Source organism: Elephantulus edwardii, unplaced genomic scaffold (assembly GCF_000299155.1).
Source record: "Elephantulus edwardii isolate Elephantulus edwardi_28Jun2011 unplaced genomic scaffold, EleEdw1.0 scaffold00001, whole genome shotgun sequence".
Lineage (NCBI taxonomy): Eukaryota > Metazoa > Chordata > Mammalia > Macroscelidea > Macroscelididae > Elephantulus > Elephantulus edwardii.
In genome coordinates, this window is record NW_006399751.1 from 7,140,777 (window position 1) to 7,155,771 (window position 14,995).

A 14,995-nucleotide genomic window follows, 5' to 3' on the forward strand; every position below is an offset into this window, starting at 1 on the left:
GGGCCTCCTCGGACCGGGGTCTCCCGCTCCCCTGGCCTGGAGGGTGGAGGCTTCTTCGCACCCCCCACCCCTGCGACCTCTCCGCCTTCGCCCCACCGTCCTCCCTCTGCCCAGAGGTGTGTCCAGCTCCGAACTCGCGCGCTCGGCTCTGACTTCCTGCCCGCGTGGGGTGTCGGAACAGCAAAGGCACCCCCGAGCCTCCACCAAGATTTTGACCCTCTCCTCCCCTCTATATTCTCAGGGTTGATTTTTCCAAAGACTTCCCCTGCCACCCTTTGTATGCCCTTGACGCCCCACCACCACGCTTGGGAGGGGGTGTGGTGGCTCCTCTTAAATTCGATGTGACCAAAGATCAGCCCATGACAGTCCCCAGGCGCCTGGGCCTCTGCGGGGAGCACCTCCGTGCGTCCCAACCTCTCCCCACCAGCCGGTCCTCTGTCACCGCCCACTCTCAGTCGGGCCACCAGCACCTCCCCACAGCTCTCTGTCTCTATGCTGCCACTGCACTCCTGTCTCCCCTGGACAGGTGTCAGGGTGTCTGAGAGGTTTCACAGCTAGACTATCTCTTAGCCGCCAGAGAGGCCACTCCTACACTCTTCCTCCCCTTCATAAATAACCCTTTGGAACTTCCCATCTGCCTGAGTGTCTTGGTGTGAACATCAAAGCCTAGCTCGGCCTCCCTTCTCCTCTCTTCTCACCATACGCATGCGCCTCCTTACAGTTTCTATTATTATTATTATTCAATTTGTTGTGTGCCCTCGAATCGGATCCGACTGGCACAGGAGGAGATTGCCCCATCTTCTCCAGCAGAGCATCTGGTGGATTAGAACTGTGCACCTTTGGAATTTCAGTGCAGCTTTTTGCCACGAGGCCACCAGAGCTCCCCCTTACAGTTTCTAAAACAACCCAGGCTCCCCCCATCCCTCCCTTACGACCTGTGTAAACTCTGACTCCCCTATCCTTGTGTCTTTTGTCCACATACTTACCTGATTAACTCCTTGTTTTCCAGTCTCCATGGTGCCTAACAATTCAGCATTACTTTTCTAAATACATAATATTTATTTACAGGGAGTTCTGGTGGCGTACTCCACACTGCGTTGTGCTTCTCTGAAATGCAGCAGCTGCTCTGCGGGAGGAAGATGAGCAATCTCTGGTATGATTTACAGCCTTGGGAACCCACTGCAGGGCTCCCTAGGAGTTGGAATCTACTTGATGGCGATGAGAGGAGGAGACTTCACACCCACACACACCCACCGTCTCTAGGTACACATGCCCTGGTGGGGTGTATGAGACTCCGAACTGAAAGGCCAACAATTGGAACCCACCAGCCCCCTATTCTATGCCCACCAAGATATGTGTATTTATAAAAGTAATGGGAGGGGCGAGCTCTGGTGGCCTAGTGGCAAGAAGGTGTACTGCAATCCCAGAGGTGCACGGTTCAAAATCCACCAGATGCTCTGCTAGAGGAGGAATAATCTCCTCCTGTACCAGTCAGATCTGATTTGACGGTACACTCACACGCACAAAAATAATAATAAAAAAAAGTAATGGGAGGTAGTCTGACACTTCTTTAGAAAGTTGGAAATAAAATGTCATTTGATTCCACAATCCCACTTCCAGGGATTTAACCTACAGAGATAAAGGCTGTGACATGAACTGATGATAACTGCACCTTCATGAAGGCAGCTTGGGTGGTTTAGCCGGTAAGGGGTTATGCTGTCAACCCAAAGTCAGGCCATTTAAATCCACCAGCTGCCACACAGGAGGAAGATGAAATCCTGTGTGATTTATAGCTTCTGAAAACCCATTGGTGGGTCACCTATGAGCTGGTTTAGACTGGATGGCAATGACTGAGTGAATGAATATTTCAAATAGCAGAGTGATGAAAACAAGTCAACCATGCATCAATAAACTAATGGTCAAAGAAACGCTGGTACCCTCACACAATGGAGCATTATGCAACAGCGAAGAATAAAGAATTCTGAAATACTGCATGCATGGATGAATCTAGAGGACTTTATGCTGAGTGAAATAAGTCAGTTACAGAGGATAAATATTAAGACTACAATTTTTAAAAGTTGGGGCAGTCTTGTGTTGCTCAACATCCACCCACAATATGGTCAGTGAAAAAGGATGTTACATGATTTCACTGTTGTGCAAATACCATATTATCTATGAACAGTCCAGATTATGTCTTTAAGTAAAATTACTTAAGTCAGAATAGTTAGGTAGAGTTCATATTTCATACCAGTCAAAGAAGCACTTCAGAAAGCCAAAAACATCTTTAACATAATAATACGGTTGTTGAGTACCTTCCAGTTGGAAATTACCCATACCTGCCCTTTCAGCAGGTTTTCAGAGGCAATAAATTGCACGGAGGGGGGCGGAGATTACCCATCCTTCTTCCGGGGAGCAGCTGGAAGATTTGAACCAAGGGCATACAGAATTGCAGCACAAGTTTTTACCAATAGGCTACCAGTAGTAGTAGTAGTAGTAATAATAATAATAACAACAACGTTTTTATGCCTGGTTTTTTCCTTATGAATTGTGAGAGCAGGGTTCATGCAGGGTGTAAAATGTTAAACATTTTGGTAGTTTTTGTTTGTTGTTTTTCCCCCTTCTTCGAGGGCCAGGCAGTAGGGTAGTTTCTTAAGAAGTTAAATACTGGACTATTACAGAGCCTAGCTGTTTTCTTATTACATATTCACCCAAAAGAAGAGAAAGCTCATGTTCCTACAAGCGCTGGTAGGCTCGTGTTCCTAACAGTTTTGTTCTTAATAGCCAGCAATGCCCCTTAACAGGGGAAAGGATAAATGGATGGCAGGAGATCCATGGAAAGGAATGGACCACGGATGGACACAAGAATGTGGAAAACATTTTGCAGACACGTTTTAAAGAAGTTAGACTCAAACGGGCACGTATTTCAAAATCCCATTTTTTAAAAGGCATCATAGGTCAGCAAAACTACCTGGTGATGGAAATAAATCAGTGATTGTCTGGAGAAGGAGGTAAGGAGTGAATGGATACAGAGGAGACTTTCTGGAGTGCCAGAACTGTTTCTATTTTTATTTGGATGGTGTTTACATAGGGATGTCTTCTTGTTGTTGTTACAGCCTGTGGACTATGGCTCATAGTGACCCTCTGGACAACAGATCTGAGCCTTGCCCTCTTCTGCTCCATCCTCTGCATGCTAGAGCCCATTGTTACAGTCACTCTGTTAACTTGTCTCATTGAGGTCCTTCCTTTCTTTCTCTGTCCCTCCACCTTTCCCAGTATGATGACTCTTCCCAAAGACTGGCTTTACCTAACAACATGTCCAAAGTATGTGAGATAAAGTTTCACCACCCTGGTCTCTAAGGAGCACCCTACCCTGGTGTACTTCTTCCAAGACAGATTTGTTAGTTCTTTTGGCGGTCCATTTGATAGTACATTTTGCCAACTCTACAACTCAAAGACATTGATTCTTCTTCTCATTTTTATTATTGTTGAACTTTCAGATGCATAGGAAGCAAATAAAAAAAATACGATGGCTTGGGTAAGGTACACCTTAGTCTTTAAACTGACATCCTTGCTCTTTGGAATTTTGACGAGGTCCTTGACAGCAGATTTTTCCCAGTAGAACACGTCCTTTGATTTCTTAGCTGCTTTTACCTTGGGTGTTGACTGCGAATCCAAGTAAAATTAAATTCTTGATGTCAATCTTTTCTTCATCCGTTATGGTGCTGTCTGTTGGTCGAGTGGTGAGGATTTTTATTTTCTTGATTTTGAGTCCTTTTTCTTCTTCAATAAGGGCTTCAAGTCTTCTTCACTTTCTACAAGCATCACATTCTTCTTCATATAGTGCAGCTTCTCGAATGATTTGTTCAGCAGACAGATCAAATAGGTAGGGAGAAAGGATACAACCTTGACACACAGCTTTCTTGATTTTAATCCATCAGTTTGGATAACTGCTTCTTGGTCTATGTATAGGTTTCATGTGAACATAATTGAATGTTCTGGGATGCCCAATATTCTTTATGTTAGCCATAGTTTGTTATGATCCACACACACAGTGGAATGCCTTTGAGTAGACAATAAGTTTATATCTTTCTGATATTTTCTCCTTTTGCTAAGATCCAGCTGACATTAGCAATAATATCCCTCTTACCATGGTGTCATACCTTAGTCAAAACACATATTAAAATGAGTGTGCTTTATTTTCTCATCAATTATACCTCAATTTGAAAAAGGCCTGTTGAGGAGAAATCAAACATGGTGGCTGAACTAAGAAGTTGGAGCAAGAAAGCTAGAGGGGGTGTCTGTGGGTGAGGTGACTGGACACCTATGGCTGTTGTCCATCACCAGACACGGCCGTGAGGTCCCCAAAGGCCTGCCTTTCACTGTAGCCCAGCCCCAGCTCAGTGCCCATCCCACAGAATGACAGCAGGAAATATCTGCTGTGGAATGCAGGAAGAGCGACTGTCTTAATCATCTAGTGCTGCTTTAACAACAATACCACAAGCAGATGGCTTTAAGGAACAAAGGTTCATTATCTCATGGCTTAAGAGGCTGGCATATGCATCAGGAGGAAAAGTCCTTGTCTCCTTTGAACATCTGTGGCCTGGAGGTCTCTATGCACTTTGGCCTTCTCCTGTGTGGAGAAGATTCCCTGGGTACAAAGAACATTTTCAGCTCACAGCTCTTTATTTTGGTGGTATTTTAGTCAGTCTCCTTCTCTGCCACTTTTCTCTCCTGTAAGATAAAAGGTGATCACTTCAATGACTGAGGGTGTTGTGTTCCACCCTTTGAGCTCCATCATTAAGTGAACTCTGGTGGTGTAGTCCACAGGGAGGTGCACTGCTCACTCAAAGGCCCAGCCTCTCTGGTGGTTCGAATCTACCAATGGCTCCACAAAAGATAGATGGGTCATCTTCTGCCATGTGATTCATAGCCTCTGAAAACTCTCTGAGGGTTCCAATGCATGGAGATGAGATGATTCCTGCAAGCAAGGTTACGCCATCTGCATATGGTTGTTGATGAGTCTTCCTTCAATCCTGATGCTAAATTCTTCTTCACATAATCTTCTTCATATAACGGGGTGATTTGCTTACCATACAGAGTGAATGTGGTGAAAGGATACAGTGTTGATGTGCACATTTTCTTATTTGAAACCACAGAGTAGGAAGGAGGCAGAGGGACACAGAGGTTGCAGTGATGATGGGTGTAAACACAGCAGAGATGGAGAAGATGTCCCAGGATGGGTCAGGATTTTGTTCTGTTGTACCTAAGGTTGTTGTTAATCATAGCTAATTCGTTGGTGCCTAACAATAACATTCCTGCCCTAATCCTCTTAGAACCAATTGTCTTATTAGTCATGGGAGATCATGACATAATCACATAACTGCCCTATCACATCATTACATCTCAGACACTGAGAATCAGGACCAAGTAAACACACTTTTTTTTTTATCTCTATTTAGGTTTATTCCTAAGTATGTCATCTTGTACTTAGCTGTTGCAAATAATATTGCTTTTCAAATATCCATTTCCGTGCTTCCTTAAATACACATTTTTGTGGACATGATTCAGTTCATGACAGAAATTCAGAGAGGCCCTTGCTGGCTAAGGATACACTGGTCCAGCCCTGATCAGATGGCCCTGGAAACGTCATTACTGTAAGGTCAGGCAGTCCTGGGCTGAGAGGAGTGGGCAGGGAAGAGGCCACTGGCCACAGAGCCTGGGATGATCACTGCTCCACCTACCTGGGCTTCCTCTCCCTTATACCAAAACTTTTGGGAGCCAGGAACATACACTCTGTGGGGCTTGACCTTTTCAGACCTGGGTCTGGTATTGAGAGAAGCTGGAAGCCAGACATCTGGTTGGGAGATAGAAGTATGGTTAATCTGCCCAGGACTTGGGAAAGCCTCCCAAGGTGAGAGGTCAGGATGGATGTGGGGAGCGAGTGTGGACAGGCATCTAGAAAGGACCAGGCCCAGGGGCTTGGGGTTGCTCTTTTTACTGTATAGCATCTCATTCCACTAGACCAATAGAACTCCTTTTAAAAAAAAGTTAGATTCTTTTTTAATTTCTAATCTTATTATTTATTTTATGCAAAGAATAGCTGGAATTTGTTCAGATTTTCTTTGTATCCTAATAGATGGTTGATTTTTGTCAAAGTTCCTCATATATTTAAAAAGAAGGAATATCCTCTTTTAGGTGGGTTCAATGTATAGTCTAAATATCATAGGTCTTATTAATGGTATACTGTAAACTCTCTGTATAGTCCTGTTCTTAATATACTATTAAAACTGATATGATAAAGCTGATTATAAGGTCTCATGGGTCTGAGGTATCAAGGGTCTGTTGTTCAAAATGGCTTTCCTAGTCATTGACTTTGATTTTGCTACACGGTTGGGCAAGATCACGTCAATAGGAGGTGTTAGTCTGTCCACAAGGGGATTGGCTAGTTTCATCATCCCACTAGTTTTAAATCCATTGGCTTCAGCTACAGAAATTGAGAATCCCAACCTGTTAACTTCCTTAATAAACCCCATAACTGTGAATAAAATCCTGTGATGTCTGTGTAGTCATTGCAACACATTTCAGGCTTACTAGAGCACTAAGACTGGTCGTGTACTTAGTAGGAGTAGGCTCAGGAGCATAGAAGGCCATGTATGAACTTATAGGAATTAGGTTTGCATTGTGGAGATTGTTGATGGGGACAGTTCCCCTTTGTGGAGTTAGGAGAGGGCAGACTCTGATGACTTCATGCTGTCTACACTTTCTTACAAAGATTTTAGATTTATCACTCTGTCTTTCAAATTATGAGTTTTTGTTTCGTATGGGTTTAAAGTGTTATGTTAAAAGTGTTATAATGAAAGTCCATGATATATCTTTTGTTCATCAGAATATAGCAATTAAAAGCACAAGCTCTAGATTCAATGTTGTTATGTGCCATTGAGTCGCTTGTGACTCATAGCGACCCTATGTACAAGAGCTCTAAACACTGTTCTATCCTGTGCCAACCTAGCCATCTCAAATGCACTTATTCCCACCTCTCCAGTCACAGAATCGATCCATCTCATCAAAGGTCTTCCTCTCCTTCGCCGCCCCTCCACTCTGCCAAACATGATGTCCCTCTCCAAGGACCAGTCCCTCCTTGCAACATGCCCAAAATATGTCAGACAAAGCTTCAGAATCTTTGACTTCAGGGAACATTCTGGCTTCACCCTCTCCAGGGGATCTCTAGTGGTCTAGTGGCAAATTCCTAGATTCAATAGTTTATTTTTATTGCTATTGTTGTCAGGCATTTCTGGTGGCCTAGTGGCAAGAGGCTGTGCTGCAATCCCAAAGGCATGTGGTTCGAGGTCACCAGCCGCTCTGCAAGTGAAGGTTGGGCAATCTTCTCCTATGCAATTATAACTGTCTCTGAAAACCTCCTGGGGGGGTCAACTATGGGTTGGTTCCAACTGGATGGTACACAACAACAACTGTTGTTACGTGCTGTCAAATTGACTAGTACTCATAGACACCCTATGAATAACAGATCTGAACCTTGCCATATCCTGTGCTGTTCTCCGCATCTTTGATATACTGGATCCCATTGCTGCAGTCACTATGTCAATCCATCTTGTGTTATGATAAAATAGATTTCCTTTTGGACGTCTAAGGAGTCCTAGTAGCAAGTGTTTTGGGCTGTTAACTTAATGGTTGACAATGTGAATCTATTACCCCCCTCAGAGGGAGAAAGATGATATTCTCCACCTATAAATATTTACAACCTTAAGAATCCCAATGGGGGGGGGTCACTGTGAGTTAGAATCAATGTGATGGCGGTGGGGTTGGTTTTGGTTTTGGACATTGGAGCTGTCTCTGGCTTTTAGCCTATTATGAACTTCCTAATAATTTTTGGCCAAATGCCTCAGAGGCGTCAGATGGCAGGACAGGGCATATTTTAGAATTTTCCTCTACATTTAGCTCCCTCTAGTGGAACAACAGGGAGCTTATATTTCTAAATCCAGAAATCCAAGCTCCAGGATGTGCTTGTGAATGTTGACGACCTCTAGTCACCAGTTCACTGATGCCAGAATGGTCCTTCTTCTCACCACCCTCCTTTGAGGGGCCACAGGGCTGAGACCGGGTTGGAAAGGACTCAGTTCTTCTTGCTGAGGATTTTTTTTCTGAATCTCGTGATGTCACTGTCTAGGGACGGGCTCTTCTTGATAATCCATCCAAAGCGTGTGAGACAAAAAAGTGTCGCTATCCTCACTTCTCAGAAACACCCTGCCTGTACTTTTCCCCAAGACAGATTTGTTCTCACAGTCTGGTATATTCAATGGTCTTCAACACCTTAATTCAAACGCATTAACAATAGTATAACTTAAGGAATGTCTGCCTTGACATAACAACAACATAGAATACCTTAAAAGATTAGCTAGGAAGACCTTCGATGAGATGGATCAATTCTGTGACTGGAGTGGTGGGAATGAGTGTGTTTGAGATGGCAAGGATGGCACAGGATAGAACGGACTTTAGAGCTCTTGTACATAGGGTCGCTATGAATTGCAAGCAACTCTATGGCACATAACAATAACAAGGAAGCTTAGGGGTGTATTAGAGCTAAAGCTGTACTACAGCTGAGGCCAGTGCTGAAGCACTTGGTTTGGAAGGCTGAAGTCTCTAGAGGTTCCTAAGTCCCTTTTGACTCTTGACATAAGTTTAGATGTCCCTTTTGAGCTTCTGACCATTGAACCCTCTATATGGCTGTTCAGAAAGTCCAGGTGAAGTGAACCCAAGGAACAGTGAACCCTCAGGGCTTGCTTGGTGAGCCAGGGAACTGCTTGCATGGGTCCTTAATGATTTATGGAAAACAGCCTGCATGGTATCTAGTTCAAAAGCTGGGGTCCTGGTGACTATGACCCAGGGCTGTTTAAGTATGAACCATACCCTGACCTCCAAGGAACCATGGTGGAGATTCTAGAAACAATTCCACTATTACTTTTAAAAATATGTATCTCTGTGTGTATATATATGTATCTCTATCTCTATAGATATATTTATATCTATCTCAATCACGATCCTTTGCTTGTTTCTGTAGACTTGCTTGATACAGCGATGAACTCTAACTACTACCAGTTATCATCTGGTGATCAAGTTCCCAACCCTGTGAATGGAAGCCATGGCTGTGATTGAGTGGACTTTTGGCATCATGTTGCTGGTTTCCCTCATTGTGAAATGATGTCTTTGTTCTATTTAAAGCATAACAAAGGGATCTCTAAAAAAAAAACAAACAAAGGATCTCTATAGAACACACTTGAACTTGGGCTGTCTTTTTGTGGTATCATGGGTTTATTGTTCAAAAGACTTTCCTAGCCGTTGGCTTTGACATTCACCACCTGACCGGTGTGGGGACCTGAAACAGGGTATGTATAAACTATTCAGTACAGGATTGGTCAATTCCCCCATCCTACCAAGTTTAAATGGAGCAGGCTTATTAGGTAAAGGCGAGACTCTCACTGCCAGCAAGGAAGCAGCAGCAGAGAATGTAGCAAAGATGCCTGAGCTGGTCAGACCAGGACTTACCCAAGAGCTGCAACTGCTTCCGTAGAGAACTAGGTACCAACATGAGACAGAATTGGGAGTTCTGGGACTGCTGCCCCACAGAGCCGAATCCAGGGGCCATTGGCCAAGCTCACCGGAGGACTGGGGGATATACCACTGTTGGCAGGACTCTGTAAAACTGGCCCAAGTCATTAGTCTGGAGGATAAAGGACCTGTGAGCTGTGTTGAGAAGCTATCCTGACTGAGGTATCTGGTTGCCAACCTGAATTGTAACTTGTTAACTTCCCTAGGAAAGCCCATAACTGTAAGGATGGTTCTATGACAGCTGTGTGGCTACCGCAATGGATTTTGGACCCAGTAGCAGAGAACTAAGATGATGCTGGAATCAGCAGCAGAAGGTGCAGAGGCGTGGAGGTCACGTCTGACCTTATGGGAATTGGTTCTGTACTTGGGGGCTTGCTGAGAGGGCCTTTGAAAAGTTAATAGAGGTTAGACTACAAGCCTCCTACAGTCTTTGTACTCATATTCTCCTAGAACAGAAGGCACTAAGTTTGTATCAGTAAGGAAGAAACAACTATGAAGAGGAAAGTAAGGATAAGTGTACAACTTGAAGAATGTAATCAGTGTCACCCAATTGTATGTGTAAAAACTGTGGAATTATTTTAGGTTTTATGTGCACATTTCCCACAACAAAATAACACTTAGGAGGGGAAAAGTGAGTAAAGAAGCCAACTATCTTATTTTTCTCATAACGACTACCTGGAGGCTTAAGAAATATGTAAAAAAAAATAAATAAAGTGAATGCATTTTGCTTTCCAGGTTCTCATTTCCCTTTTGACAGCCAGTGTTGACAACTGGTGCTTCTCCACACACTTCTGGTCTCCCAGCCCCTCTTGCACCATGGATTCTCTAAGTCTCAGAGCTGGGACCAGTTCTAGAGCTCTAGATCCCAGACCCAGCTCTGGACGTGCTCTCTGCACTGTAAGTTTCAGTATCAATAAAGTAAAACGTATTGCGATGGGAAAGTCTGTGGTTAGGAACCTCTCTAAAGTACTCAAGAGCAACGGTGTCTCTCCGGAGACTAAGGTCCCCCTGATACAGGCCATGGTCTTTGCAATCACTTGTTATGCATCAGAGAGTTGGACAATGACTAGGGAGGATAGAAGGAGAACTGACGACTTTGAGCTGTAGTGCTGGAGAAGAGTACTGAATGTTCCATGGACTTCCAAGAAAACAAACAGATTCATCCTGGAGAGGGTTAAACCAGGCTACTCCTTGGAGGCAAGGATTCTGGGGCTTTGTCTGACATACTTTGGAAGGAGAGACAGGTCTTTGGAGAGGGACATCATGCTGGGTAGAGTGGAGGGACAGCGCAGGAGGAGAAGGCCCTCTATGAGGTGGATTGATTCAGTGACTGGGGTGATCGGGATGGGTGTGTCGGAGGCAGTGCAATTGGCACAGGACAGAGCAGGGTTTAGGGTTGTTGTACATAGGGTTGCTATGAGTCGTAAACGACTCGATGGCACATAACAACAACAACAATCTTTACGTCAAATCCATTTAAAGCGAGATTTCTTTTCTAAGCCAAGGCTGTTATTCAAGAAGAATAGAAAGACAAGGAGGACAGAGGCAATATGTTTTGGTGTAAAATACACTGCCATTTCTAACCATAGGCTCTTCCTTCTGGCAATTTACTTCTTTTTTCCCTTGGGCGCTTCTGCCTTGGCCTGTGGTGCTGGTGGTGCTGGTGGTGCTGCTGCTGCTGCCTCCTTTCCCTTGTGTGCCTCAGGCACTGTTTCTTTTCCCTTGGTCTCTTCTGGGAGCTTTTCCTTTGGTGGAGGAGGAACCAGATTGGTTGGCTTGGCTTTCCTGGCCTTGAAATGGTTTTTTTGAAGGCACACATCGATGAGAAAAAATATTCCAGCCAGGCCAGAAAAGACCTGGAAAACAAAGGAATCTTCATTACTTCTGCTTTTCATTGCAAACTCCAAGGTCCTTGTCCTTCTTTCTAATTCATCAGCTGTTGTCCTCGTTAGTTCAAGTCACAGTGACCCACTTGAATCCTGTCCTTTCCTTATCATCTCAGGTACGCCGGAGTCCACTGCTGCAGTCACTGTGTCAATTCATCTTTCCGGGAGTCTTCCTTTCTTGGGCTGACCTTCCACCTTTCCAAGCTCAACATCCCTTTCTGAGGAAAACCAGAAGGACAAACCGATCTTGGATGAAATGCCGTCAAGGTGCTCTCTGGAGGCAAGGGTGATGAACCTTTGTTTTCTATACGTTGGGGCATGCTATTAGGTGAAGCCAGAAAAATGCTTGTAAAGGTAGCGGGTCCGCGAAAGAGAGGAAGACCTTCAACAAGATGAACTGACCAGTGACAGCAACATTGGGATTGGTCATGGTGGAGACTGTGATATGGTAAAGGATCTGCTGTTCACAGGGTCACTGTGAGTCATGGTTGACTGGATGGCACGTAACAAGATGTCCCCTCAAACTGTCAGCCCTAAGAGAGGCTGCCCCAACCTCCAGCCTTGTTATCCCCCAATAGCATTTCTTGTCCTCTTATCGTTTGTCCTTTCTTTATGCAGAGTGGGGCCCCCAATTTCAAGGTTGGAAGCTGTAAGGTGGACACCTCCCAGGCCATCATCCACACCTGGCTTCCCTATGGGAGATGTCAATTTTCTTTACTTGCAAACTTTGCCTTGGTCCCAAGGGTTAGTGAGAAGAAAAGAAGCCTTTTCTCAGAAACAGGGCAAACCACACCCATTCTCCAAACACGGAGGTTAGAGCAAACACAAGGCCCACCACAGAACTCACAATGGCTACGAAGTAGTGCATGTGCATTGTGGGCCGACTTCTCACCGCGAAGACCACAATCCCCGTGAGGAAACAGAAGGCAACCAGGTCATTGAGAAGGTCCTGGAAGATGGGAGAACCGAGTCAGCCTCAACAGAGCTCAGCCTGTAACCCCCAGTGGCCTGCCCACAGTAATTTTGTGGTTAGATGATTTTTTTTTTTTAACTACAGGCAACAAAGAAGAACTACCTCACAGGGATTTCTTGGCCTTCAACTTTTCAGGACAGACTGCCAGGTTTTTCTCCTGTGGAGCCGCTTGGTGGTGTTCAAACCACTAACCTTTCTGTGAGTAGCTAAGTGCTTGACCATATCACCAGGGCTCCCTGCTGTGTGTGTGAAAATGCGCACAGCAACAGAACCTATACCAAGTTAACAATTTATATATACGCGGCCCAGTGAAGATTGTCACATTCTTGACGTGCAGTTATACTCACCATCCTTTTCCACATGATTCCACCACCATTAACATAAACTTACAGCCTCCTAAATTCTCATCTAACTTTTCGAGTTTGGGAAGCGGGGGGGGGGGGGGCGGAGCGGATGATGGATAGGGAACACAGCCTCCCCCCCCCCGAGGAACAAGAACATCTTTCTGACTTTTCACTGGAAATAAATCAACAAAAAATTCCTGAAAATAGACACTTTGGGTCTGTCCTTTGTACTGATTTTGGAGTTTTCATTTTTACTACTTTCAGTCTAAAAGCCTTCATGTCTAGGAGTTCCTAGAGGTGGATGAGTGGAGCCAATGGGATGATATTTTGATAATGATCTAACTCCGGAGTTTCTTGCTGGGAAAAAGGGCGCTCTCTTCATACATGTGCTCACTGATGTGGAATTCATTACCCAGGGGCGTGGAGTGTATTTCTCACTGATGACCGGGGCCACCTTCTTTATGGTTTTGGTATTAATGCTGCTTATGTTGGCGGGTCCTTGGTGAAAGAGGAAACAGGAAACACCTACAGGCAACTTCCTGTGCTCAGCCTGCCATTTCCCAGGAATCTTGAACCCACCTTTTTTTCCTTTCCTCCTAGTACTGTGGGTCCTTACTTGAACTCTAATGACCTAGTGGATAAGGAGATGCTAATCCAAAGGCAAGTGGTTCGAATCCACCAGCTGCTCCAAGGGAGAAAGATGGGTGGTCCTTTACATGCAATTCACAGCTTCTAAAAACTCATTAAAAGGTCAGCTATGAGTCTACTCAAACTCAAGGAATGGTTCCTCGATAATTCCACCAAGATTTATGACGCCTGAGCCCTAACAGATTGAGTAGGAAACCAGGATAGTGTGTAGCTAGGGCTCAGATTCTGCTGAGAAAGCCAAGTTTGAACGATTTTCCTGCCATATTAGTTGAGTGATTTGGCCAGTCTGAGCCTCCATTTCATCCCGTGTGGAGTGAACCAGCCAGTGAGCATAGGTGCCTGGCGCTATGCTATGAATTAGCCTTGGAGACTTCCTCAGTTGGCCAAGAGCTGGGTTAGAGCACTGTGGTTCTACAGGTGATGGGCAGGGATGCAGGCTCGCACCTCTTCAGACATGGGATCTAGTGTTTTACATTCATTCTGTGGGAACATCCCAGCAGAGATGACTGATGGCCTGTTACATTAATCTTCCTATCTGTCCCACTGTCCTTTCACCAGACAGCAGAGGCTGTTTTAGCAGTTGACGTTTAAAAATTCCCCTTTTATTTTACTGACTTGTGGGGTGCCTGATTTTCTGAGGGATTTAGAATTCTGGGGCTATCTTTCTAATCAGCTGCCAGTCGCTCCCTCAGCACCCACCACAGAAGCAGGAGGGAACGCAGGTGTGTTATGTCCCTTCCTCTCTCTCTCTGTGTGTGTGTGTCCTCCGCTTCTCGTGGGCCAAGACTCATTTAGGAAGCAGGAGGCAGCCAGCATTTTGTCCTCTTCGGCTGCCTTTCCTGGCCCCCTGCTCCCCACTTACTGAAACGGGCCACAGTATGAAGGGCATGTATCTGTTGATGGCGAAGGTGTACATCAAGATGAAGAAGATGAGGACAGACAGCTCCATGGTGATGACCAGTGGCAGGACAGGGTGCACGCTGAACCCAGAAAACAGGACCAGCGCCGCTATCAGGCAGCCCTGCAGGGGAGACACACGACCAAAGGTTCGAAACCCTCCCAAGAAGCCCCTCGGAGCCCCCCACCCCCCACCCCCGGGGGTCCCAGTCACCAGCCGCGGGCGCCGTGCCCTTGGACACCAGCCCTGCTCACCAGACTCAGGAACTTGACCTCGCCGTGTCCCATGACCCAGAACTCTTTGTTGCTGTTTTTGAATTCCCACACATAGCGGCGCCACTTCTTCCTGGTGCCCACCTCATCCTTGGGCTGCGGTGACTTTTCCTTCACGGGTGGATGCTCGGCCTCTGGGCCCTTTTCGTCCTTTTTGTGCTCCTCGGGCTTTTTGTGATCCTCCGGCTTCTTGTGCTCCTCGGGCTTCTGGTGCTCGTCGGCCTTGCCTTTGCCCTTCTCCGCCATGTTTGCCCGGCGACGAGGTTTTCAACCGGGCGGCACGGCTTTGATTCACCGTCCCTCGACAGGCCTGGCCTGCGGGAGAGCTCGGTGCCACCGACCTGCTCCGA

At 45.6% G+C, this 14,995-nt stretch overlaps 2 protein-coding genes across 2 annotated transcripts in view; both read right to left on the reverse strand.

Annotated features, from left to right (window-relative positions):
- LOC102856354 overlaps positions 1-1,016 on the reverse strand; it is a 12,815-nt gene extending 11,799 nt beyond the window's left edge. The window contains exons 1-2 of the mRNA XM_006878907.1: positions 987-1,016; positions 131-518 (exon numbers count right to left, since the gene is read on the reverse strand). Of these exons, the coding sequence (XP_006878969.1) occupies positions 131-518; positions 987-1,016 (418 nt within the window). The remainder of the gene's footprint in view (positions 1-130; positions 519-986) is intronic.
- A 10,215-nt stretch (positions 1,017-11,231) lies between these two features.
- CMTM2 (CKLF-like MARVEL transmembrane domain containing 2) lies at positions 11,232-14,891 on the reverse strand. The gene is made up of 4 exons (XM_006878908.1): positions 14,628-14,891; positions 14,338-14,496; positions 12,358-12,459; positions 11,232-11,480 (listed from the first exon to the last, which is right to left on the reverse strand). The coding sequence occupies exons 1-4, from the start codon at positions 14,889-14,891 to the stop codon at positions 11,232-11,234; spliced, it is 774 nt and encodes a 257-aa protein (XP_006878970.1).
- Positions 14,892-14,995: the final 104 nt, after the last annotated feature.

Excerpts from the sequence above, each read along its gene's own strand:
- CMTM2 (XM_006878908.1), bottom strand. The coding sequence starts at position 14,891 with ATGGCGGAGAAGGGCAAAGGCAAGGCCGACGAGCACCAGAAGCCCGAG. Across the intron at positions 12,460-14,337 it reads TCATACTGTGGCCCGTTTCA|GACCTTCTCAATGACCTGGT; the intron begins GTAAGTGGGGAG and ends CCCATCTTCCAG. Across the intron at positions 11,481-12,357 it reads TGCACTACTTCGTAGCCATT|GTCTTTTCTGGCCTGGCTGG; the intron begins GTGAGTTCTGTG and ends TTTGTTTTCCAG.